General features: G+C 40.9%; 1 protein-coding gene across 1 annotated transcript; it reads left to right on the top strand.

Annotated features, from left to right (window-relative positions):
- The first annotated feature begins 4,799 nt into the window (after positions 1-4,799).
- LOC149002346 (TMV resistance protein N-like) lies at positions 4,800-8,630 on the top strand. Its single transcript, XM_089138693.1, has 6 exons — positions 4,800-5,302; positions 5,498-6,605; positions 6,734-6,857; positions 6,966-6,976; positions 7,062-7,907; positions 7,990-8,630. The coding sequence occupies exons 1-6, from the start codon at positions 4,800-4,802 to the stop codon at positions 8,542-8,544; spliced, it is 3,147 nt and encodes a 1,048-aa protein (XP_088994819.1). The 3' UTR covers positions 8,545-8,630.
- Positions 8,631-27,799: the final 19,169 nt, after the last annotated feature.

Below are 27,799 nucleotides of genomic sequence, written 5' to 3'. Positions count from 1 at the left end.
ATCCAACATCATTATAGCATGCATTTTGTCAAAAATTACTTGGAGAAGAATGATTATTTGTTTGATGAAAAAACTCCCAGATTTGTGAGAAACCCCGCCTGATCGACAGAAACAATGTAATATCTGGCAATAACGAAGCAAAATGTACTTGTAGATGTCAAAGATCCGACTAAAATATGGTGAAAAGTGCGAAAAATAGAGAGAGAGAGAGAGAGAGAGAGAGAGAGAGAGAGAGAGAAGCTCTGGAGAAGTGAGATAGGAGAGAGAAATTAAAAAAAAAATTGATTTGGAAATTCAGCCGAAATTCGCCTGAATTCCTGTATTTATCACCAGAAGTGGGGATATATCGCCGACTTAATGTAAAGTCGGTGTCGCTGGAGGGTTTGGCGATACGGCGATTATCGCCGACACACGATACAGTGATTGGGACATAGTTTTGAGGCATAAATTCTGAGTCTTTGTATTGCTGTGTGATAGTTATGAGTCCAGATCCTTCCCACCCAGCCTACTCGTATAGCCATACACTCACAATCACATGAGTGTGGACTCACATAGGAATGTAAACGGATTGATTCGGCTCGAATATGGTAATATCTGAATCCGATATCCATCAAATATGTATATTTATGACTGAATTCGAATTTGTTTGGTTAATTGAATTTTCGGATAATATCCAATCCGAATTCAAAATAATCCGATGGATAAAAATATCCGAATGTAGTTCGAATATCCGACTAGAGTAATTATTGATAGTTTAAGGTAATTAGTTACTCTTAATGAATATCAACAGAGGGGCATTCCCCAAAATTAGACGTTAATTGATACGGATATTAGATATGGATAGTATTCGTCAAGTATCTAATTGGATAATATCCAATTTAAATTTGGCACATCCGAATTCGAATCCGATTATTAATTGGATCATTCGAATTCAAATTCGGATACTCTTAAACATATGTAAATACGAATCGAATTCGACTATCTATTTACATTCTTAAACTCACTCTCATAGAGCAGCCTATATCAGGGTAGGATAGTATGGTTGTATTGTTGTATGCGCTGGGTGAAGAGAAATCAAATTTGATAGTTAGGCTTGTCAATGGGGAAGCCAATGGTGTAGCTATACACCATTCTTTGAATTTGTGTTCATGTTTGTGTGGACGTAGGCACATTATTGCGACACCTGTCATTCAAAGAAATCAACAATAAGACGAGTGTGTAACTTAGTAATTAGATTTATTAAGTTTGAAATTTTATTGAAATTAAAAAAAAAAAATTGCCGCTGGCCGGATTAAAATTTACAAAAAGAGGGCAACTAAGAAACTAAGAAACCCTAACCCGTGTGTGAATCCACTCTGGTTGCCTTCTCTGTTCAACGGTTGAGATGAGGCAGTGGAGAGAAATATTTTGAAGGATCGTGACCTAATTCTTCGCGGTCTCACTAGAAATGTCGGTAATTGCAGTTCTGTAGATATTCTCTAGGATACTTGATTTCATTTTTTTTTGACTAAATAGAGGTTCTCATTCTCATGTTTCACGTTTGATTTTTGTCTTACATGTTCAGTTATTTGATGCCCTTAAAATCTAAAATCACAAAATTTCGTTTGCTGAGCAGCGTAAGAGGGACGCAGAGCAAAAAATAACAGGTTCCAGGAAACTTACTCAAGAAAAAACCAAGAAGAGGCATCAATTTCAAAAGAAAAAAAGAAGAAGAAAGAGACATACCACTCCAAGTCAAAATGGAGCAAGTGGGGAACACTTTTTCATGAACTAAATTTTCTTCACGGAAATTGAGTAGTTTAGTTTCCTCTGTCAATCAACTTTGAGACCAAGAAAAAGAATAAAACGACATTACCTAATCCCAGTTTGTCACTGAAAACAAAGAATAAAACGACATTTACCTAATCCCAGTTTGTCACTGAAAACTTAGAACTGAGCAACACTAGCTTCCTACAATTCAAGATCAACTTGTAAATCAGAAAGATACAAATTTCCATTAACTAAACCAAATTGGTCCCGAACCGATGGCCCAACTAGGTCCATGGCCTTCAATCAAAGTTACTTGAGTCATGAGGGGCTTGACCCTATGTCATTAAGACGATGCAAAGACAGGTTAGGAATCTATGTCCATGGCGTTCAAAGTGATAAAGTGTTATCCAATCACTTCATCATCCCTTCCGTGCCTCTTTTTATTTATAATAGTTATTCCAAACTTTAGTACACTTCCACAGAGGCTGGTTTGGCCCATCTCAAACTGAATGACAGTGTGTCTGCCTAATATGTTGAGACCTCCGTTGGTTATTAATACTAGTAAATAATCTAAGTCTGCAAAAGGTCTAAGATAAACATAGCATAAGGTACACAACTGTATCAATGAAAGGCACTAAGGAAGTAGCAGGTTAGGGTAAATACTAAGCTATCTTTTGTTGATGTAAGAGATGAACCCATGACCTCTTCACTAAGAAGTGTTGGTTTCACCACTAGAACAGCTCTATGTTTGCTAATCACACTTAGATTTTGCTATATCTTATCACACAAGTTTTAGCTTAGATAGAGAAAATGTGTCTTAGATAAAAAAATGGCAATGGGTTGATGACTTTTTTTTTTTTTTGGTGGTTTGGTTTGCTAAGGGGTCATCTTTATTAAAAGAAATTGTGAAAGGAGAATTACATCACGAGGGTCTCATACACTAAGGGACCTCTCTCACACGCATATAACACACGAAACAAACTCTTACCTCCTTATAGAAGAGTGTGGATCATCTTTTCTGAAGGGGAGAGAGAACCCCCGACAGCCTTACAACCACAAATTATGTGGGGCCCAGAAGTAAAAAATAATAAAATATTAAAAAAAACCCCATTATCCTAATGCTGTGGGCTCCCCCTGTAATTTGTGGTCAGCAGCCGTCAGGAAGCACAGAGTGCTCCTCGTAATTGGGAGAAGGAACCATCTAGACTTTCCTTAGAATCCATATCTAGCGTGTTCAGCCGCATCTTACTCCAATACTTTTCAAATCATTGCAAGGCATGTGAATAAGTAGGGGTGTAAATGGATAACCGAAATCTGCTTCCGAATTCGTATCCGCATCCTTTTAGGGTATCTAAATCCGTCCGATAACTAATAGGATGCGGTTATGGTATACCCATTTCTTACCAATTATTATCCGTCTGATAAAATTATCTGATTAAGTTACTTATTTAGATTTATTATTCTTAATTTTATAAAAAATTACCTATGATATGTGACTATTTTTCTAGATTTTCTACTAAAATAGCTACCAAAATTGCTAAATTCTTAAATTTCAAACCTAGCCCTCACAAATAAAAGGGTAAAAAAATAAACAGGTAGTCAAAAACTTATATTCAATATGTATTTATGTCCATCTAAAAAAGAAGCTACTTAAGAAAATAACTATCCGATTATCATTCGAATCCAACGGAACCCGTCCAAAAACTGATAGGATATTATTCGAATCCGTCTGAATATAATAGGATGCGGATATGGTATTACCACTATCCGATCCGAATCCGGTCCATTTACACCCCTATGAATAGGTGGAGAAATCAAGGCATCAACCCTCAAGGGGCTCAGTACACCAAAAGCTTTATAACAATCCCAACATATCGTCATCAAGTCATTAACCCTATGGATAAATAACATATGTCCATCAGTCATACTTAAAGGTTCAAATTAAATTTAAAAAAAATTGAATTTTTTGCATGGTGCCCCCTTAAGTGGGGTTTAAATTCGAGACTACCCCCTTAAAGGGGATATAATCCATTGTGCCCCCTCTGAACAAAGTGTCAAGCACTTTGACTGTTAAGAATGGAGTGTAAAATATCCAATATACCCTTTTAGGTGTATAAAAGCTAAAATACCCCTAAATTAATTTTCGTTGATTTTTTGCGCCCTGGGTGAAGAGAGAATCATCTTCCTTGAGCTAGAAACCCCACCACAGTCCCTCCCCATCCGGCGACGAAATTGAACAAGTCAGCTTGGATGATGATGTGCAGGTTTGGATGGGATCACCCAATGTTATTTTCAAGCTGACTTATTCTCGTTCATGGTGAGCAGCATCAATAACTCCATAAGGCCAGCAAACAAAAACTTCTTTCCTTCTTTTGGTAATAAAAATTTTCTGCAAACAAACAACTGATGACTAGATATTCCAACTCCTGTAAATTAGTTAATCAGATAATTAGGTTAAAGACTTAAAGTAAGTGGAGAGCTTGGTGATAATCATTATATATTTATGAAATTAAATATGATGTCCATGAAATCTGGATATTTGTGAAGGCAATGTGATCACAATCACTGACCAATGGTGCTTTTTCACGAGGACAGAAAATTGTGTGACAATTTCCTCAACCAAATTTACACGGAAACCAAGAAATCAAAGAAAGAGACGTACCACCGTTGAGAGTCAAAATGGAGCTGGTTGAAAATGCTTTTATTCTTCGAAGGCACAAGGAAGTTGCGCACGCTCTTGCTAGGAGGGCATTGTTGATTTCGTGTACGACGGTTTGGCCTAATTTTATTCCTTGGCTCTAGACGCTATGTAGGCATGCAACCTCGGTTGTTTCACGGTTTTCTTTAGAATAGTGACTTTCCATACTAAGAAAAAAAAGAAAGAAAAAAAACCCACGAAAGTTGCAAAATACTTTGCTCTACCAATCAACTCTGAAACCAAGAAAAGAATAAATCCTCTACTTCACTGGGTTAGCCTCTAAGGCATTTACCTAATCCCAGCTTGTCACGAGAAGTTAGAGCTGTTTCAACAACTTATCTTTGTTGCAATCATGGCCGCTTTAGACTCAGCTTCTTCTTCCTCTGTTGCCTCTGCAACTGAACCTTCTTCGACTTACGATGTGTTTATCAACTTTAGGGGCGAAGATCTTCGCAACAATTTCATTGGATTCCTGTACAAAATTATGAATGAGAAAGGAATCAATGCCTTTCTTGATAGTAAAAAACTACGGACTGGAGAAACAATTGGCCCAGCCCTCTGTGAAGCGATTAGGGGTTCCAAAATCTCAATTCCTGCCTTTTCTAGAGGTTATGCAGATAGCAAATGGTGTCTAGACGAACTTGCTGAGATAGTTAAATGCCATAGATCCAACAAACAAATAATTATGCCCATATTCTTCTTTGTCAACCCATCAGATGTTCGGAATCAAACCGGAACTTTTGAGAAAGCATTCCTAGAACATCAAAAGAAGTTTGAGCCTGAGAAAGTAGAGAGCTGGAGGGAAGCTTTGAGAGTGGTAGGGAAAATGAAAGGAGATGTTCTTGACGATACTAAGTAAGTCTCCAGCCCACAAAATTTTTCTCCAGTTAAGTCTCATTATGTTTTTTTTTTTCCCCCTCATTCTATAGTTGTTAGCATTTTACAGATTTTCATTGCAAAAAATTCTTCAACCTGTTTGTTCTTCTCTACCTGATAGTTTCATTTCCCTGCTCGCTCTTGTGACTTTATTTTTAAATAAAATAACTACAGGGATCAAGCAGAGGTAGTTGAATCAGTTGTCAGAAGGGCTCTAATGGAATTGGTCTATAGGACACGCTTGGCTGAGTGCAAGTACCCTATTGACATGGATTCCAGAGTAAATGATATATTATCATTATTAAATATTGGCTCCAATGATGTTCAATTTGTGGGAATTTGTGGTCTTGGTGGTGTCGGAAAGACGACTCTTGCCAAGGTTGTCTACAATGTCATCCTTTCAACTTTCAATAAGCATTGTTTTCTTTCAGACGTTAGAGAACGAGCAGCACAATTTAGGGGTCTAGTGTCATTGCAGGAGCAATTCCTAGAGGATATTTTCAAAGAAGAATTTAAAATAAGAGATTTCCATAGTGGAAAAGGATTAATAGAAGAAAGAGTTAGTAGGAAAAAAGTTTTTCTTGTTCTTGATGATGTTGATAGTAAAGAACAGATAGATGGTTTGGCTGGTAGTCTCAAATGGTTTGGTCAAGGAAGCAGGGTCATAATTACAACTAGAGACGAACATATTTTGAACTTGGCTAAAGTTAATGGAGATAAAATATACAGGCCTCAATTGCTAGATCATGAGCATTCTCTTCAACTATTTAGTTGCCATGCCTTTCAAAATAGCCAGCCTCCTGAAGATTATATGCAACTCTCACATGATGTGGTACAACATTCTGGAGGGTTACCTTTAATTCTAGAGGTATTTGGGTCTTATCTATTAGATCTAAGTGACAAAGATGAGTGGGAACACACATTAAAATCGTTGAAAGAAATTCCTCCTAAAGAAGTCCAAAGAAAGCTAAGGATAAGTTATGACAGATTGGAAAATGATTTCCAAAGAGACATATTTCTTGATGCGGCTTGCTTTTTCATTGGATGGGAAAAGGAAATTGTAATTTCCATATGGGAATCTTGTGGCTTTTATCCAAAACCAGCAATATCCAGATTAACAAAGATGTCCCTCCTAAAGTTTGATGGTATATACTTGACAATGCATGATCAAATCCGGGACATGGGAAGAGAAATTGTCTTAGAAAAAAGCCGTAAAGATCCAAGTAAGCGGAGTAGGCTATGGTCTTATGGTGACATTGTGGAAGTATTAAGTGGGCATAAGGTAACCCTTAAACACCTCCCTCTCCCCCCCCCCCCCCTTTTCTTTTTCTTAATATAGTTCTATTTCCAACAATTTCCATTTGATTGAGTTTTTTTTTTTTTTTTTTTTTTTTCCTGTTTCTATTACAGGAAACTGACACAATAGAAGGAATAAGCCTCCAACATGCCTCACAGTTACCTTTTGATCTAACTACAGAATCTTTGGAGTTGATGCCTAATTTAAGGTTTCTTAGCATTTCTTCTTGGTTTGAAAGTTTTCCGAAGAGAAGTTTCCAGTTTTCCAGTTTATATTAGAGGAGATTAGTTTATGTCAAGCTATCAGACAACAATTCTATTCAGTTTTGGAATGTCAAACCTCCAGAAGAATATGAGGTATAGTATTCAACATTTTTCTTTTTCTCATTAATAATATTAAGTTTTATAGTTCATAATATGTATGTTTTCTTTTTGTTTACAGCAGTTTCAAAAGTCAAAAATTCTCAATCACAATAATTGTTATAGCATATCAAAGTCTCCCAACTTTTCATGGTTGCCTTTCTTGAAGCAATTAGACTTTGAAAGATGTAATTCATTGGATGAGTTAGATAAGTTAGATAAGTCCATTAGACAATTTAGTCAACTCAAAAGTCAGATTCTCAAGTGGTGCACATCACTTAAGAAATTTCCCGACTCAATTACGGTACTGAAAAACCTAGAGAAGCTTGAGTTGTCATACACAAGAATAGAAGAACCCCCAGGGATGTGTTCTCTGAAAATGCTTAATGTTTTTGATTCCTGCGAGTCACTCAAGCAATTGTTCGATAATGTTGGACTACTTGAAATGATTGAGGTATTTGATTCTCGATGTAGCACCGCACTTGTTAAGCTACCGAGATCATTCGGGGGAATGAGATCTTTGGATAGAATACAACTGGAAGAAATCCTTATCACTGAATTTCATGATGATTTTTCAATGACCCTAAATTTAGAGGAGCTAGAAATCACTGCTATCCCATGGCTTAAATCCCTCCCAGCAATTTTTTCAGCCTTCAAAACTTTGAAGCAATTAAAGATTTTGGAGTGTGGACAATTGGAAGACCTCCCAACACTTCCCTCTTGTTTGATTGAACTTTGTATTGAAGGTTGTTATTCATTGGTACGACTCCCTGATCTGTCAAAGTTAAAAATGTTGACAACATTAAAGCTCAAGAATTGTGGACAACTAGAGGAAATCCCAGGCCTTGAGGAAATATTTGAATCATTGTACGAATTGGATGTGCGAGGATCCCATAACTTGACACATACTCAAAAGAAGATTATACAGGTGCAGGTCCTCTTGATCATGTTTCCACAGAAACTACGTACCAATAATTAATTATTTTAACTATTGTCATGATTATTTGCAGGGAACACTATTGTCGGATGACAAGTCATGTTACCATTATTCCTTGACTGCAAATCAACGGATATATGATGGTGGTATTATTCTTTGCCTTGTTCTGCATTTCTCAAAAAAAATCATGGCATCAGTATTGGGTGTTCCTGTGATCTTCAACATAGACGTTTCTGCTTCCATCTACCAAAAGGAAAAAAAAATCAGCTGTTTCCATTCGCTAAGAGGGAAGGTTCTTGAGAATGGTATTGATGGAGATGTAATCTACATTTGTCATTTCCAAGGCTTTGATTGGTTTGGAGTTCCGGTGGACGAAAATGATGCAATTGAGATTTTAGATATCGATGCAGGTGACTACGAAGTAAAATTCTGCGAGGTCTTGTACAAGAACAAAGAACTTGGTACGTTGCAGAAGCGTTGTCAAAATTGGAATACGTTGAATTGGTCGTATATGGATGACGATGGTGGAGTAATTACATTAGATTATTGGCCCAATCAGCAACAAGCAAAGGAGGTATCAGCTCAATTCGCATTGAATGTGCCGAGGACAGACTTGTCGAATGTGTGAAGATACAAATTTCTGGGAGCATCACCACTGGAATCATCTTGGAGATTCCCTGGCAAGAGTAATCCAAAACAGGCAAATTTCTTTTATTGATTAATTAATTACCTCACAGTCACAAGCTTGGTTGTATTACTAATTCGATTGTTTCTGTTAGGTTTTTTATTAAAATCTATATTATCTATATATTAAGTTTCAAAATTAGTTTTTGCTTTTCTTTTATTTAATTGTTTTGTTTGTATGTGGGACCCTTGAGGTAAGGGTGGTAATGAGGCACCATGAGGTAAGGGTGGTAATGAGGCACCATGAGTTAAGGAGGCTTTTCATGACCTTGGTTAAAGGAGGCCCTTCATGGCCTTGGTTATGAGGCTCTTCATGACATTGGTCATGGGTCTTAAAGGTCTTGATCATGGTGATGAGGTGGGCTAACTTGAATGGTGGAATTACTCAAATTCTAACTCTTGACCTTTATTTCTCATTTCAACTTCATGACCATTCATGGCCATTACCATGAGTGGGGGTTAAGGTCTTTGAATGGGTTAAAGCCTATTCATTCCAAAGAAGTGAATATGAGAGTTACTTCCCCAAGTAGTGGGGAGGTTAGGTCAAGGGGTTTTATTCACATTAGTGGAGGAGGGACAAACCATTGATTCTCCGTTAGTGGAGAATTGATTCTCCCCTTGTGGGGAGGTGTGGTTTGGGCCTATATAAACCCAACCCTTCCTTGCATATTGTGTGCTATTGTAACTCTCCTCACTCACATTATTTGTTCTACAAAGTTCATTTCTTTCTTGAGTTGTCTAAGTGTTGTGCTCTAGCTTTTGGCTCCTTGAAGGGACTAGAAGAACTACCTCATCTTCTAGTTGGAGGTTGCTTTATCTTGGAGGTGGTGGTGCGAAGAACCCTTGGTAGTAGGGTGCATCAATTACCTTAAAGACAGCATCAAGGTGTGACTCAACCTCATCGATCGGTGGTTCGTTCGGTTGCAACTTCAAGCTCTCCGGATTGGCTAAAGACGATCTTCATCTCTCAATTGTATTGCGATTTCATCTTTGTATGTTTGAAGAATTTGTAATACAATTACCCCAACAAGTTTAAGGTAATTGCTTTGGAAGATCCAATGGCAAGTCTTGGAGATGGCGACTTCAACAAAGACGGAGACAACAACACTGAGGTTGTTGATGGAATTAACACCGGAGGAGATCCTTCAAACAATACCGTTGAAGGTAATGTCAACAAACAAGGTGACGACACTTTCGTTGCTATAGATGGTATGAGATATCCATTCCTTGCTACTCATGATTCAATCCCCACTAATGTAATTCCAACGATGTGAGATCTTATCCCGGATTTGGGTAAGATGAGGATTGTCACTTGAGTTCGACAAAATCGAACAGTTTGGAGGTCAAAACTTCAAAAGGTGGAGGCAAATGTTGCTATTTGCCTTAGCCCAAATTGGGGTGGCATTTGCCTTGACTGAACCCATGCCAGAAAAAAGTATTGATCCTGTTAAGGAGGGCAAAAGGGTGGCTTGGATTCAAGCGGACTACCAATGCAAGAATCGAATTCTGAATGCATTATCTAATGACTTATACCATGTGTATAGTTCATTAGAATATGCTTATTCGATTTGGGATGCTTTGGTTAAAAAGTATTCTCTTGAAGATGCTGGTTCAAAGAAATACTTGGTGGCTAGCTTTCTAAATTTTACTATGAAAGATAGTGACACAATATCAACCCAAATTGATTTATTTCAAATTGTGGTTGGGAAGCTAGCAAAAGAGAAAATGGTCTTACCTGAAGAATTTGTAACCGGTGCCTTGATTGAGAAACTTCCACCTTCATGGAATGCTTTCAAGATGTCTATGAAACATAAGAAGACAGGATTGACCTTAGACCAGTTGGTTGTAAGGATCAAGATTGAAGAAAGGAACCGGTTCAAAGACAAAGGTGAAAAAGATCTTGGAGAAAGTCGCCTAAAAGCGAACTTGGTGGAAACCAACAAGCAAAACAAGAAGAGGAAAAGTCATCAAGAATATATGAGTCTTCTAAGAAGAAGAAACTGACTTGTTTTGTTTGTGGAAAGGTTGGCCATTTTAAGAAAGATTGTAGGTTCAAGAAGAAAAAAGTTGAAAAGGTGAACCTAGTTGAAGATGATGTGTTTGTAGCTATGATCACAGAAGCCAATTTGGTTGAAAAACCAAAGGATTGGGTGTTGGATAGCGGTGCTACAAGACATATCTGTGGTGATCTCAAGATGTTTTCCTCCTATTCCATGGGCTCAAATGATGAAAAGGTATTTATGGGAAACTCCCAAAGTGCCCCTGTTATGGGAAAAGGTAAGGTGACTTTGAAACTTACTTCGGGAAAAACTATTGTTCTCACCAATGTTCTCCATGTGCCGGATATTAGGCGAAATTTAATTTCAATTCCTTTGCTTAATAAAGTAGGAATGAAGTTGGCTTTTGAAAGTGATAAGGCAATTATCACTAAAAACAATGTATTTGTGGGAAAGGGATATCTTAGTGAGGGATTGTTTGTACTTAGTATTTCCAATGTTGTAATTGAAAAGGCTAGTACCTCTTCTGCTTACTTTGTTGTTTCGTCTAATTCTTTTGATTTGTGGCATGGTAGGTTAGGTCATAGTAGTGTAAAATATATCATCAAACTATGCAAGTTAGGGATGATCACCGAAAAGGTGGAATCTCCCAAGGACAAGTGTAAAACTTGTGTGGAGGCTAAGTTAACCAAAATGCCTCACAAGACTATGGATAGAAAGAGTGATCTCTTGGAATTGATCCATAGTGACTTATGTGACTATAAGTCATATGAGTCAAGGGGAGGAAACAATTATGTTATCACCTTCATAGATGATTATTCTAGATATACCATGATTTATTTGCTCAAATCAAAGGATGAGGCCGGAAAGGCATTTATATCTTACAAAACGGAAGTTGAAAATCAACTTGGCAAGAAGATTAAAAGACTTAGAACCGATAGAGGGACTGAGTATTTTAATCTTGATAAGTTTTGTGAGGAAAATGGAATTATCCATGAAACGACCGCTCCTTACCAACCGGAATCAAATGGGGTAGCGGAAAGGAAAAATAGATCTCTTAAAGAGATGATGAACTCCATGTTGTTGAGTTCTAATGTACCACTTGATATGTGGGGGGAAGCCATGTTGACTTCATGTTATCTATTAAATAGAATCCCACATAACAAGACCGGTATGGTTCCATTTGAAAAATGGTTTGGTAGAAAACCAAGTATAAAACATTTACGTGTTTGGGGCTGTTTGGCCAAGGTGTTATTACCGGATTCCAAGAAAAGGAAACTAGGTCCCAAAACATGTGATTGTGTGTTCTTGGGGTATGCGATAAATAGCACGGCATACTGATTCATGGTAATTAAATCCATGGATGATGTTATTGAACCAAATAGCATCATAGAATCAAGGGACGTTGAGTTCTTTGAAAGAATTTTCCCCTTTAACTCCGCCTTACCTATAAGTAAGGAGAGCCAATTGATCAATGGGGAGTTGGATCCAATTGAAGAGAATATCAATCAATTGGGTATTAGTGATGGAAATCAATCAAGAACAAGCAAACGACTCAAAAGACCCAAATATAAGGATGATGAGTGGCTTGTTTACTTGGTAGATAAGGATCCTCTTAATTATAAAGAGGCTATCACATCACTAGATGCCATCTTTTGGAAGGAGGCAATCAAGAGTGAACTTGATTCAATCTTGGCGAATAATACTTGGGAATTGGTAGATTTACCAATTGGCTCTAAAACTTTGGAGACCAAGTGGATATCTCGAAAGAAGTTAAAAAGTGATGGGTCCCTTGATCGTTTCAAGGCTAGACTTGTTGTCAAGAGATTTAGGCAAAAACCAAACATCGATTATTTTGACACATTTGCCCCTGTGTCAAGAATTGCCTCAATAAGAGTTATGTTGGCAATTGTGTCAATACATAACTTGGTCATTCATCAAATGGATGTAAAAACTGCTTTTCTAAATGGTGATTTAGAAGAGGAAATTTACATAAAACAACCAGAAGGTTGTATTGTAAAAGGACAAGAGCAAAAAGTTTGCAAGCTTAGAAAATCCTTATATGGATTGAAGCAAGCGCCTAAGCAATGGCATGAAAAATTAGACAAGGCTCTAATTTCAAATGGCTTTATCATCAACAATGCCGAAAGGTGCTTATATAGCAAGTTTCACGGTGGTAAAGGCGTATTTATTCTATTATACGTAGATGATATGTTGATAATGGGGACGAGTTTGGCAATAGTGAATCAAACTAAGCATATTTTGATGTCTAATTTTGACACAAAAGACTTAGGGGAAGCTGATATGATTCTTGGGATCAAGATCATCAAGCAAGGGAATTGTATTTCACTATCTCAAGCTCGTTATGTGGAAAACATACTTACAAAGTATGGCTACCATGAACTTTCAGCAGTCAAAACACCTTTTGAGGTGGGATGTCATTTGAAAAGGAACTTGGGCGAACCAGTGAACCAGAAAAGGTATGCACAAATCATTGGTTCAGTTTCATATCTTATGAATTGTACATGTCCGGATATTGCTCTTGCGGTAGGAAAGTTGAGTCAACATACTCAAAATCCAAGTAAAGAGCATTGGAGTGCAATTGATAGATTACTAAGGTACCTAAAAGGTACTATAGACTATAGTTTACACTATAGTGGTAAACCAACGATTTTAGAAGGGTATTGCGATGCTAATTGGATTTCGGATACAAACGAATCCTTAGCCACTAGTGGGTATGTGTTTACACTAGCAGGTGGTGCAATCTCTTGGAAGTCCACAAAGCAATCATGTGGAACAGGTTCTACCATGGAAGCTGAGTTCATAGCTTTAGAGAAGGCGAGGAACGAAGCCGAATGGCTTAGAAGTTTAATGGCGGATATACCATTGTGGGAAAAACCGACGCCATCGGTATCACTACATTGTGATAACCAAGCGGCTATTCACTTAGCCAAGAATAAGGTGTACAATGGTAAAAGGAGGCATATACGCCTTAGACACAATCTTGTGCGACAGTACATAGATGAAGGAATGATAGCTATCGATTATGTGAAGTCAGAAAGGAATCAAGCTGACATGTTCACAAAGGCTATGTCTGTCAAAAACTTTTGTATTGCATCTACAGGAATGGGGTTAATGCCTTATCCTCGGGTCACATGATGGATACCCTACCTATGTGAAGAGGCTAAATACCTGAATTAGGTTCAAGGGGTACAAACGAAGTCATGGGAAGACCGGTTCAAGTACTACCATTTATAATTATTCCATTCTAGGGTGTAGATGAAGGTAATAGTACTACCACAAGGGTAAGGTTGAGCGAAGCTCTTAATTAGTCTAATCCCAAGGAATGTGGGGGTGTGTTAGTTGTGGTACACATCAGAGACTAACCTAAGTGGGTGTAGGTGGTTTGGCCGCCACTAATGAGAACTTATAGGCGAGTGCTCTAAACATTCATGAATCCAAGATAAGGGACATGGCCGGTTCAAAAGTCCAATGTGTAGTGTAAAAGGTAGCTCCAAAAGTCGACCTTTAGGACATGGATGATGGGGCGGTCAGCTACACTAATGAGGAAAGGTTCAAGGAGTCTGACTCTACCCGTACTTTGTAGCGCGACTCATTAGACCTAGTGTAGGTTCAAGTCCGAAAGACACCTACAACGATGTGTCCTTTAGTGTCTAATAAAGTCACAACACGAGTCTTTTTTTGCAATTTTGAAACTTGTGGGGGATTGTTAGGTTTTTTATTAAAATCTATATTATCTATATATTAAGTTTCAAAATTAGTTTTTGCTTTTCTTTTATTTAATTGTTTTGTTTGTGTGTGGGACCCTTGAGGTAAGGGTGGTAATGAGGCACCATGAGGTAAGGGTGGTAATGAGGCACCATGAGTTAAGGAGGCCTTTCATGACCTTGGTTAAAGGAGGCCCTTCATGGCCTTGGTTATGAGGCTCTTCATGACATTGGTCATGGGTCTTAAAGGTCTTGATCATGGTGATGAGGTGGGTTAACTTGAATGGTGGAATTACTCAAATTCTAACTCTTGACCTTTATTTCTCATTTCAACTTCATGACCATTCATGGCCATTACCATGAGTGGGGGTTAAGGTCTTTGAATGGGTTAAAGCCTATTCATTCCAAAGAAGTGAATATGAGAGTTACTTCCCCAAGTAGTGGGGAGGTTAGGTCAAGGGGTTTTATTCACATTAGTGGAGGAGGGACAAACCATTGATTCTCCATTAGTGGAGAATTGATTCTCCCCTTGTGGGGAGGTGTGGTTTGGGCCTATATAAACCCAACCCTTCCTTGCATATTGTGTGCTATTGTGACTCTCCTCACTCACATTATTTGTTCTACAAAGTTCATTTCTTTCTTGAGTTGTCTAAGTGTTGTGCTCTAGCTTTTGGCTCCTTGAAGGGACTAGAAGAACTACCTCATCTTCTAGTTGGAGGTTGCTTTATCTTGGAGGTGGTGGTGCGAAGAACCCTTGGTAGTAGGGTGCATCAATTACCTTAAAGACAGCATCAAGGTGTGACTCAACCTCATCGATCGGTGGTTCGTTCGGTTGCAACTTCAAGCTCTCCGGATTGGCTAAAGACGATCTTCATCTCTCAATTGTATTGCGATTTCATCTTTGTATGTTTGAAGAATTTGTAATACAATTACCCCAACAGTTTCATTGAATTTTTACAGCTTCAACTTTGCAATTGGTGCTTCTATGGATAGAGATTCAAAGAGAACAAAGCTAGGAAGAAAGCAGAAGCTCCATATATGATTATATCTCTGTGCAATGTCAATTGGCAGTGCCCAATCATCGTCATGCCGCATCACCTAGAGCTAGCTGGAATTTTTTCCCCTTTATCTATAAATAATTGGAGAGTATAGATGCACGGGTTCAAAATTCATGTTTCTAAGGCTCTTTTTGGTATCTATTATCATTCTCAATTATTAAATTTTTTTATTATTTTAAAGTATTTGGCATCTATTCTCAGTTTCATTTTTATTTATATCTATTATGATGAAAATTTCATTCTCTTTATTTACATGAATTCACTTAAAAATTTTAACTGAAGATGTGGACAATACACATCCTTTCATGAAAACCTTTTTTTTTCCTCACTTTGAAACCCTATTGCTTTAGCAAGAACGCTCTCGGTGGCTGCAGACCTCTTTTAAGTCCTGCGAAATATTCACCTTGAATCTTCACTAAAGATCGTCTGTCGGTAAGTTTTCACTCTACTTCTTTTGAATTAGATTTTTCTTTGAGATTCATATTCAAAGGGTTCAGCTTATCCTCACTGTTGAATGTAATATTAATATATGGCTTTTAGATCTATAAAGTTACAGTTGAAGTATTGATTGTTGACTCTTACTCTTGATGTCCCTGAAATTTTTCCTCTTCTTTTAATATCACAATCCATTACTTGCTTTATTTCTAGTTCGTCACATAAAGTGTTACATATCCCACACCTCCAGCTGTCCATGATGCACATACTACACCCCCAACTGTCCAACTTAGCCCAGCTGGCAGACCACGACGGACCAAACAACTTCCCGCCTTTCTGAAAGATTATTTGCACTAACAAACTTCACGTTGTGAGAACAGATCTGGAGTAACCGATTCAAATTACTCTTGTTTTCTTTATTATAAATGTAATAGCTCAGCCATAGAGAAAGGATATGAAATAAGTTATTCTCCAAAGTCCTCAAATTCCTCTACTCCTTTTCTAATTCTTCTTCTGCAACTCCCCTGTTCTTCTGTGACTGCATCAATTTGGTCCGACCTGCCGGATCTATGGCCGACGGAACCAGAGCTCGAATGGCTGAAGAATTGCTACGACAACTTAGCACAGCATCAACGGATCACACTACTCAAATTGGATTCCTTCAGGAATCCATGAAGGAGCAGAAGACCGCATTAGCAGAACAACGACACACTTTGGTTGAGATTATGTCCAAATTAACTGCTATGGAAGGAAGAAAAATTACTGAAACACCAATTTCAGATAATCGTGGAATACTTGGATCACCACCGGGATCCACAATTTCATTTGTGCCCAGTTCGATCCAAATGCGACCTGCGAGAGTAGATTTTCCGAAATTTGACGGAAATGACCCTGTCAGCTGGATTTTCGGAGCGGAGAAATTCTTTGGGTTTCATGGAATACCTGATGAGCAGCAACTCAATCTCGCATCGATCCACATGGAAGGTCTTGCTCTTCATTGGTTCCAATGGGTGAGCAAGGCAAAACTCTTCAATTCTTGGACCACCTTTGCTCGAGCAATGGAGATGCGATTTGGTCCTACAGATTATGAAGATCCACGAGCAGCTTTATCTAAATTGGTACAAACTTCTACCGTCACTGATTACCAAGCTCAATTTGAAGCTTTGGCTAATCGAGTAGATGGGCTACCAACAGATTTTCTAGTAAGCTGTTTTGTTTCTGGTCTTCGATCTGAAATCCGACACGAGGTAAAAGCATTTTGACCAGTAGAATTAATGGATGCAGTGATGCTGGCGCGAATTCAGGAGCAAAACCAAACAGAGGCCAAACGTTCTTTCATGCGTACAACATCTGTACCAGTAAGATCTTCTACTCCTGCACCTCTTGCTTATATCAAAGGAACACCGCCATCAGTGTAGAATTCTGGAATACCCATCAAACGCATAACCTCAACAGAGATGCAATCCCATAGAGAGAGGCTCTGCTATAACTGCGATGAGAAGTTTATTCCGGGACACCGCTGTAAGCAACGACAACTTTATCTATTAAAGTTTGATGAAGAAGATGAACCAGAATATTCAGAAAGAACGAACATACCTGATGACGAGTTAACCCATGCTATGGGCCCGGTTTGAGAGATGTTTTCACTCATGGGAGTTCATTCACCAACTACATTACGGTTCACTGGGTTCATCTCAGGCCGTCCGGTTCAGGTACTAATTGATGGGGGGAGTACCCATAATTTCATCCGCAGCGAAATGGCCAGATATTTGGATCTAATGGTTGAAAAGGCACAAAACATATCAGTACTAATCGGTGATGGAAATAAGCTCTTATGTGAAGGACTCGTGCAAGGTATGCCTATAACTCTTCAAAATTACTCTACTACCCTTGAAGCATATGTACTACCCATTTTTGGAGCGGATGTGATCTTAGGGGTCCAATGGATGGCAACCTTAGGACCCATTATCTTTGACTATCAACAGATTACCCTGCAATTCACAAAGGCTGACCGAACATTTATCCTTAATGGGGCTATAGACCACACTCCTACCCAATTACAACACCATGCTTTACGCAAGGCCTATGAGGCCCAAGATTTAGTGGTCCTCCTACGTCTTGAATTATCTCCACCTAATGAGCCCATCACTGAGATAGCCCAACAAGAACTCCATCTCCTATTGGACCGCTATTCCCATATTTTTAATGAACCCACTGGGCTTCCTCCACAAAGAGCCCATGATCACATAATCCATTTACACAAGGATGCCCAACCCGTAAACATCAAACCCTACCACTACCCTCACTTTCAGAAAACAGAGATTGAATGGCAGGTCACGGCGATGCTAAGCAGCGGTGTAATACGGCCGAGCATCAGTCCCTTCTCATCGCCGGTGCTCCTTGTCAAGAAGAGAGATGGAACGTGGAGATTCTGCGTAGATTATCGCGGTCTTAACGCTATTACAATCCGAGACAGGTTTCCAATCCCCACTGCGGATGAACTATTCGATGAACTCCACGGTGCTACCTTCTTCTCCAAGATTGATCTTAGAGCAGGATACCATCAAATTAGGGTGAGACCTGCAGATGTGGAGAAAACCGCGTTTCGAACACACAAAGGACACTACGAATTTCTTGTAATGCCCTTCGGTCTATCAAATGCACCGTCGACCTTTCAAGCAACCATGAATCACATTTTTTGGCAATACCTTTGCAAATTTGTCTTAATCTTCTTCGATGATCTCCTCATCTACAGCAAAACTTGGCTAGAACACCTGCACCATCTGGAAACCGTGTTAGGTACCTTATAGCAACAAAAATTATATGCTAAATTGAACAAGTGTTCCTTTGGAAGAAAAGAAGTGGATTACCTAGGACATATCGTATCTGGAGATGGTTTGTCTGTTGATCAAGCTAAAGTTGCAGCTGTATCCGATTGGCCTCTTCCACAGAATATAAAGGGCGTTCGCGGTTTTCTGGGCCTCACCGGCTATTACCGCCGCTTCATCAAAGGGTATGCTCAGATTGCAACACCACTCACTCATCTGTTACGCAAAGGAAAATTCGAATGGAACAGCGTTGCAGAACAAGCTTTTCGAACATTACAACAACGGCTTGTTCACGCTCCCTTACTAGCCCTTCCAGATTTTACACAGCCCTTCGTCTTCGAAACTGATGCTTCAGGAGAAGGAATCGGTGCCATTCTATCTCAGCAAGGGCATCCCATCTCTTACCACAGCCGGAAATTCTCTTCTCGACTACAGACAGCTTCGGCTTATGTTCGTGAGATGTTTGCTATTACTCAGGCCATCTCCAAATGGCGGCAATATCTTCTGGGCAGTAAGTTCATCATCCGCACTGATCACCGTAGCCTTCGTGAACTGACAGCTCAAATAATTCAAACACCAGAGCAGCAGTTTTGGTTGAGCAAATTAATGGGATTTGAATTTGAGATACAATACAAACCAGGAAGAGATAATCAGGGTGCAGATGCCCTGTCTCGCATGCCTGAACTACAGAATCTCACAACCACCACTCCCTCACCACTTTTCTTGGATCAGTTGCGTCATGAAACAGCCACTTCTTCTGAATTCCAGAATATATACAACAAAATACATACTGGGGATGAGGCATATCAACAGTATGAAGATCGTAATGGAGTCCTGCTCTACAAAGGACGCATCCTGCTTCCCTCTTCATCATCACTATGCACCGAATTCCTACGCGAATGTCATGATTCCCCAACGGGAGGCCACGCTGGCTATATGCGAACCCTCAAGAGACTCACGGCTAATGTCTAGTGGAAGGGCGTCGCCAAAGAAGTTCGCCGCTACGTTGCTGCCTGCCACATTTGTCAACAAATTAAGATTCCCCCACAAACTCCTGCCGGCTTACTCCAACCATTACCCATCCCTGCACAGGTATGGGAAGAAATCTCCATGGATTTCATTACGGGACTCCCTGTTTCTCAAGGTAAAACGGCTGTCTTGGTAGTGATTGACCGACTCACTAAGTATGGTCATTTTAGCCCACTACCGACGGGTTTTAACAGTCTTCAAGTTGCAGATGCTTTCTTCTCAGATGTAGTAAGACACCATGGAATCCCACGCTCCATCAGAAGGTGGAGGATCAATCTTATCCTTGGTCCAGTCGGGAGGAGGAATACCCAGGTCGGTAAATATTTCAGGATGGCAAACAACACTGTAGGGAGTCGTATCAAAATGAGGATCCTTCCTTAATATTGATTCCCATACTTCGTTCTCACCATCCCGGTACGCCTGCAAGTTATAAGCATTCAGCATATCAACAAAAGGCTTACTGTGTAAATACTTGAAGACGCAGGCTCTGCGAACATCAGTTGGAAGGGATTCGGGCAAAGGAACAACAGCTTGCCTTTCGGGTAACATTTCAGATCCTTTGGCTCCTGACTTTCCAACTGTTCGCTCCAGTCGCCGGATTTTCTCCCTGGCATCATCCAAGTCTGACCGAAGACGACCAATCATCGAATTTTTTCTCTCCTGCCACCTCCCAAGCTAGATTCCGAAGGCGAGCAAATTCAACATCTTTAGCTTCGGAGATTTCCCAAAGCCTAGAAACTTCATTGCTCAATCTACTGAGTCTAGTAACTGCTTCCACTTGGTTGTGGAAGTTACCAAGCAAGACTCCGCAAACAACTTCCGAGTTAACGAGGAGCGGAAAAGTAATTTTTCAGAATCGGAGGATAATGAAGAAAGACTTACATCACCAGGTGACTTCGTAAAGACTTCATCTAGAAGTTTGGAAAGAACTGCGCTCTCGAAGTCATTCGAGCAGCGAGTACACCATTCCAACGCTCTGTCAAACTCGTTTGACACTAATTCAAAGCGAAGGATGAGAAGGATAAGCTACACCAAGAGAAGGATGAGCTGCATCACTTGTCACCCGACGGCGCTTCCTAGTGGCAAAATCCTCCAACTCAGAAGGAGAAGAGGAGGATGCCAAACAACACTAGAGTTGGAAATAGGAGCAGCACCTGGTGGGACCACACCTTCATCAGACGCCAACATAGTTGCCTCAGATGCCCGAAGAGTCTCCTTCGGGGGTGCACCAACAGGCTCACCAGCAGGGGCGCCGGCAACACCATCGGCAACGGAGTGATCAAGATCTTCCTGGGAAAGACGAGCGATCACTTCGGGCAAAGGAGGCGCAGGGACGACATCAATAGAAACTGCGGGAATCTGACTTGAAGATTCACCGGCAGCAGTCGCCTTACGCTTGGAGGATTCACTAGCTGAAACGACCGCAATGGCCCCAACCACCACCGACGGAACGATTTTCTTGCAAGATTTTGCTCTGATAAAGTTCGGGTTGATCTTGGGAGCCACTCTGCAAAGAAACAAGCCGTATCAGTACAGAAACAAACGACAACAACAAGGGGGAAACCCTACTTTCTATCACTTCTGAGAAACCAAAAAACTAAACCCCAAGTATAACTACTATGCAGTTTACTCAGGGGGGAAGTGGGGAAAGAGATGAGTAATCAAAAAACTCACTTGTTCAGAAGTTGATAGAGCTGTTGTTGGAGTACGAGGAATACGGAAGCAGGCCGAAGGACGAAAGGTCGCTTTAACACTTTAGCAAATCTAACTTGTAGAAGTCAGGATAGATGGAGAGTACCCACGAAGGCTTTAAATAGCCTCAGGTATTAAGACGACGGTTGAAGGCTAAGGACAACCGACGACCTAGATCGAAATGACGCTTCGAAATCCGCAAAAAGCAAGATCAACGGTCGGAGGGATGCCACATGGAAACATGTGGAAGCGAGCACCTGATGCAGAGATACCTCCAATCGTCGCACCGCCATTAAAATAATGGATGTATTTCCGATTCATTGGAAACAGTAAATGGTATACAAAAGCAGGAAAACGTTTGAACTTCGCAGAAGGGAAACGTGCGGACTTTGCAATAAATGAAGTAGCGGGGAAGACTAATGCATCTTCGCGAAACGCATCTTCACAATATTTCTACAAGATTACTATTCGGCGAGGAATGTGAAGTTAAGTGATGAGTTTTATCATTTATACTTTGATGTTCAAGGCAAGATTTCGGCAGGAGACGGGGAAATATAAAGGCCAACATGAGAAAGAAATGTCTATTCATTAAATAGAGGGTAAATCTGTACAAAAAGATAACTCCCTAAGCCTTTTCTTCATTGTTGCCCGAGGGACCCTGGTCAGGAGGACTTTTCTCAGGATCATGAGAAGAGCCTTCCTCAAGAATGGCATCGGCTGAGTCCTCTACAGCAGCAACTTGAGACTCGGCTTGTGATTTCTCCTCTGGAAGTGCCGGCTCGTCAGCCAGGTATGCCTCATATTGAGGGTCAGCTGGAAAAGGATCATCTTCTTCCTGAGCCCAGTCCGGGAGATCCATACCAACTTTCCCGAAGACCTCTTTGTGGCACACCTCACGAAAAGGAGCAAGTGTCGGAAGCGGGGATTGATCGAGGATTTGCTCCCAAACGTCGTTCCGCGCCCCAGGCGATAAGCTTGAAGGTTGTAGATACCTAGCAGCTCGGAGAAAGGTACGCTGTTCAGGTATTTCCGAACACACTCCTTCCGAAGCTCTGGCTTTATATGCTCGGGCTTGCTAGGGATCGCCAACTTCAGATGTTCTTCAAGCTCCCTACTTTTGAATTCAAGCCTGTCACCAAACAACGTGGCAATTGCTTTTTGCTTCCTGGCCTCGCGCTCGGCAGCAGCGGCACGAATCTTCGACGCTTCGAGGGCCTCCTTGAGGGAAATCATTTCTTCCTCATGCTTTTCGCAGCTCCACGGGCAGCTGCGATCACTGGTCTATTTCGGAATTGGCTTTCGCCAAATTCTCTTCACAGGTTTGCAGCAAGGAGCTGGTGTGACCAACACGGCTCAATGCTTCCATGTGTTGATAAAAGCTCAACACAACATTCCTGGGAAGGCGAAAAATATCAGAAGAAGTCATAAGGAATTATGAAAAAATAACTAAGCAAGAAGACCGGTACCTTGTAGATTGACTAACAAGGGAGGTGTCATCCAGGGCTTCAAATTCCTGGAGATCAGAAGGAGCAAGACCGAGGGAGCTCCATTCGCAGCTTTCTCGGGATCCGAGTCACCCTGTCGGTCGCCTTCGGGGTCCACCCGGGGGTGAAGACCTCCTCACCATCCGTTGAAGCTTTGGATTTTTTATTGGAGGGAGCATCAATTGTGTCATGCCTCCTCTTGGTTCGGGCGGAGGAAGAGACATTAGACCTCTCCACCATCGTTTTCTTCCCTTTACCCGAAGCATCAGCTATAGGCCTGATATTCCTGATACCCCTATAAGAGGGGTCGGTAGAGGGAAGAGAAGCCTCTTGATCTACGGTCAAGACTCTGGGCGATCGTTGCTCGGCTATCACAACGGCCCTGGCGGCCTTCACCCGCAGGCTTTCAAGGTTCATTCTTGGAGGCACTGCAAAGAAGAAGGACAAGAGTCAGAATTCAAAACATATCACTTCAGTCAAATTAAAGGATGATGGTTAGAAGCTCACAATGAGCCAAGCCCCAAGATCTTGAAGGATGGAGTTATACTCCACTTCAAATCCATGTATCTCTTGATACCACGGAATGGATTTGATCTTCCTGATGGCCGCCTCGTCTTCTCTGGATAAGGGAAGGCCTCGGTTATTCTCGGAAGAAGAAGTACACCTCCTCCAGGTGGTTGGGAAGTTAAGATCTGATGGAGGCGCTCGACAGAAAAAGTATCGTTCGCGCCATCTTTTGTGGTTAGAAGGGCAAGTTCCTTTGACAAGGATGCTGCCCCTCCAATCAAGTTCAGCCTTATTGCGTTTGGACAGAAAAACCCATCCGGGAGGATGGGAGATAGAAAGAACATGAAAATGTACAAAGAGAGAAAGAGATGGCATAATGCCAAGTTCAAAACACAAACCCAAGAAGCCGACGATGAGACGCCAGCTATTGGGGAGGAGCATTCTGGGACAAATGTTCCAATGATTCAGAACTCATGGAGAACAAAGGATTAAAAAAGGAAAGCGAACCCCGCTTTCCAAAGTGCATCTATATACAGAGAAAATTCACCCGAAAGGGATGAATCAACCCTCTCATCGGGGTGGGGAGCCCTAACCTGATATGAGGAAGGAAGATCAAAATCTTGGACAGCTGAAAGAAGGGTTTCCTCATTGTAAATGGAGGGAACAGAGCCAGGTCCACCATTGGACCCGGAAGTTTGAGGCTGCCTAGAAGACTCGACAATCTTGGAAGATCCAGACTCGAGAAGGACAGGAGAAGTTTCGGTTTTTCTTTCAAAACCTTTTTGAGAAACTTCAGCGAACTCGCGCAGAGGAGGACGATTAGGGTTTTGTTATCACTATCCGACTCGTTCGGGAGCAGGAGAAGCAAAAGCATCACTGCTATTACCAACATTGGGTACTAGAGAAGCCCTATCGTCCGCCATTACTTGTTTCAGTAAACTACAAAAAGAAAAAGACCAGTAAACTTACATATTCAGTGAGGCGGAAGCTTGAGAGCAGGAAGGCGCGAAGCAGACAACAAAGGTTCAAATTCCAGACAGGAAGAATGAAACCTACGAAGACAACGAACCGCTTTTAAAACTCCCGCACGAGTGTTCGGGAATCTGAACGATCGAGATTGATTCAAAATCAGCGATCAAGATCGAAAGACGTTTTGAAAGTTTGAACTTACGAATCCGAAATAGGCATTCGGAAACCGTCGCCTGGATGACGTGAGCCACGAAAGATCAACTGCAAGGAGATATGTGGCCTTACACTCACAACGCTCGAGGAAAAGTGACCACCGCATTAAATGTGATATGGCATTTAATGAAGCACGCAGAGATTATTACTTGACGACGAACCCAATTAAAAACCAAGCCCTCGGGATCGACCGAACGCTTGGTCTGGGGGGGCTCATGATATGGAGAGATTATGATCAGACCGGATTCATACCTGGTCCGACCCTCGACCCCGGTCGAGACGGAGAGATCCGACTCGCTCCCCAGCGAACCGGATCCGGAAGATGGCTTGCTGAAGAAGAAAGCTTATTCGGCTGCAAGCGTGCCCTAATCCTACTTATGGATTAGGGTAATCACCCTAATGATGGCAGACTCGAATTGACGGCTGCGGATAATCATTATCGAAGGGATAATCATCGCATAACCTAAAGGTTATCTCAGGAGTTGTGAAATCCAGCCCAAACCTAGCCAGGGCACCCTATCTGTTTTGGGTAAAGAAGGGTTAGTTTAAATGTTTGACCTTAAAGTTGGACCTTGATTTGATCTTATATTGTTGCTTGTAGACCCTTTTGGTTGACGATTTGGTGTCGGAACCCAAGCCCATGGACATTGTCGATGATGCCCCTCACTTGAGAGCATTGTCAGTTTTGTTCTGAATCTGCGCACCGAAGAGGGGTGAATTAGTTGAAATACCTAATGAACTCCTGTGCTCAATCCGATTATATTTCCCGAAACTAGACTTCTTAATGGACTTCCAAGAGAAAACCCCACTCAATTTGACCCCATACAACCTTCCAAATCCCTGTCCAAAGTTGCTGAACTATGTCTGTCAAATCCTGCTTGCGCATCGAAGAAGATGAGCCTAGTTGGTGAACCTAATGAACTCCAATTCTTGATCCGAAGGTATTTCTGGAAACTAGACTTCTTTATTGACTCGTAGAAGAAAACCTCACTCAATTTGACCTTGTATAGCCCTCCGAATCCTTGTTTGAACCTTGCTGTTCTGATTGGTCGACTCATTGGTCGACTGGACCAGTAGACCAATCCAATCGACCAATGGTGTCTGAATTTACCAATTTGGTCATGTCTCCTCTATTTAAGTCTAATCTCGGGAATACTCCACCTCCTATGCCTCCTAAGCCTCTGGAACGAGTTAGAACCCTAATCTAATCAATTCCCTTGCATTCCTTGGTGATCTCTCTCAAGACTTGAAGTAATCTTCTTCCTCTCGCATCAAAGGTATGTCTACTCTCTTTTCTTTCTTCTCCATCTCTGATTTTCTTTCTTTAATCTGTTCTTGGCTGAGATCAGGAAGAAGATGATGCACTCTTGCAACCATCCACTCCATGATCTCATCTTGTTCCTTGAGATCTATGATCATCATCATGATCTTAACCTCAGCCAGTGAAATCTTCGAAACCCTAACCCTAATCCTTTGAAACCCTAACCTGGGTGATTATCTGAGAACCTTTTTGGTAACCTCCCATGTGAGGGAAACCTCATGGGTAATGTGGAGGTTGATCTAAATTCAATATTCTTTAATTCTTCTTGTTGTAGTTGGCCAATCATCAATTCCCTCCCTCCTGTGATCTTAACCTTTTTATGGGAACCATAAGGGTGAAACCCTAATTTCTTGGGTTAGATCAAGAACCCATCTTTTGACCATGATTATCTTCCCATAATGTTTCTATTAACCTAAACAAGATTTTCTTATTATGTTCTTGATTGCAACCATTCCCTTTCTTCCTGTGATCATAACCTTTTCATGAGAGCCATAAAGGTTGAAACCCTAATTTCTTGGGTTAAATCAAGAACCCATCTTTTTACCATGACTTGATGATTTTATCTTCCCTTATGATTCTAATACATCCTAAGAAGTTCCCCTTCGAATTTCGGATCAATCCGACTTCAAACGAAGAAGTTATGGCCAAAACAGTTTTCACTATTCCGTACTGACTCGATTGGTCGACTCATTGGTCGACTGGGTCAGTAGACCAAGGCAATCGACCAATGAAGTCAGTAGCTTCAATTTTCGCTCGATTTGATTCGTTTGCTCTCTCGATCTTTTAGGTATCTTTCCTAATGTTGTATCTATGCTTGTTAGGGGTTTATTTGCCATGTTTGGTGTCTCTCTCTTTGATCTTTGGATTATCTTCGGCGATAATCAGGTAAGGACAGTTGATTCCTTAACTACATAGATTGCTTGTTCTCTGGTTTCTACTTTATGAAACTATGAGATTACCTACTGTTATTGTATTTTAATTCAGATCTCCTACTGTGGGAACAGTAGCACTTATTTATATCATCTTTTCATTGTTTATGTTATATGAATTACTTATTACTGCTTAATCTGATGTTGCTTTTACATTCTCTTTTATATGATGAACTACTGGTTGTGTATGTCATGACTGATCTGAGAATGTGTTTGCTTAAGTTTGGTTTGGGATTGGGAAGTGTCCTTTTGACACTTCTGTCCTTGGACATTATCGGAAATAGTATGGGATGTTTCCAGGGTTGCCCATCGACACTTTCCCGAATCAATGGTTGTCATACCTAGGGATGTCTAGCAGTGTTTGGCTAGGATATACCCCTGTTATATCAGACCCGATTCGGAAGGGTATTGAGACCGAACGACCCGTGGTAGCAATGGGGATTCACGGGCGCTCAAGACCGGTAACCAACCCGTGAGAGGACGGGAATCACATTGTGGGGGCCATTTATTGGAGGGTTGCATATGGCTAGACTTGGGCTCATGGGCGCTCGAGATCGGTGAGTTATATCCGTGAGAGGACATGAGAGCTTCCCGTTTACCATATGTGGATAACCAATAGGGTTGATGAGTCCGTAGTCCGAGTTGGTCGGTGCCATAGGATACGCTGACTCTAGTGCGAACGATACCGGAAAGGATCGTCAGGGACGAGGAATGGACATATCTGGAACTGAGTTGATATAACTGACTAGATGACTTGCATTGGGCTAGGCTTTTCCCTGACATGCGCCGGTACTTATGCCAAACGGTTGTGAGAGAGTGTGTTGACTTAACCCCTTACCATGGAAATTGTCCGAGAAGGATGCAGGACCCATTACCAATCGATCGCTCGAGATATCTTAAATGGTTGGAGGGAATCCAAGATATCTTAAATGGTTGAGGATGTGAGCGGACCTACCCAAAGAAGTATGGTGCTATGACTTAAAGCATGTCTGCCATAGAGACCAGCATA

Source organism: Hakea prostrata, chromosome 10 (genome assembly GCF_041222555.1).
Source record: "Hakea prostrata isolate BN-2017 chromosome 10, UWA_Hpros_2, whole genome shotgun sequence".
Taxonomy (NCBI): domain Eukaryota; kingdom Viridiplantae; phylum Streptophyta; class Magnoliopsida; order Proteales; family Proteaceae; genus Hakea; species Hakea prostrata.
This window is presented reverse-complemented; position numbering and strand designations above follow the sequence as displayed.

What these genes read in the sequence shown, in the direction of transcription:
- LOC149002346 (XM_089138693.1), top strand. Translation starts at nt 4,800, where the DNA reads ATGGCCGCTTTAGACTCAGCTTCTTCTTCCTCTGTTGCCTCTGCAACT. An exon ending in AAGTATTAAGTGGGCATAAG is followed by an intron (nt 6,606 to 6,733) that starts GTAACCCTTAAA and finishes TTTCTATTACAG; the next exon opens with GAAACTGACACAATAGAAGG. An exon ending in CTCAAAAGAAGATTATACAG is followed by an intron (nt 7,908 to 7,989) that starts GTGCAGGTCCTC and finishes GATTATTTGCAG; the next exon opens with GGAACACTATTGTCGGATGA.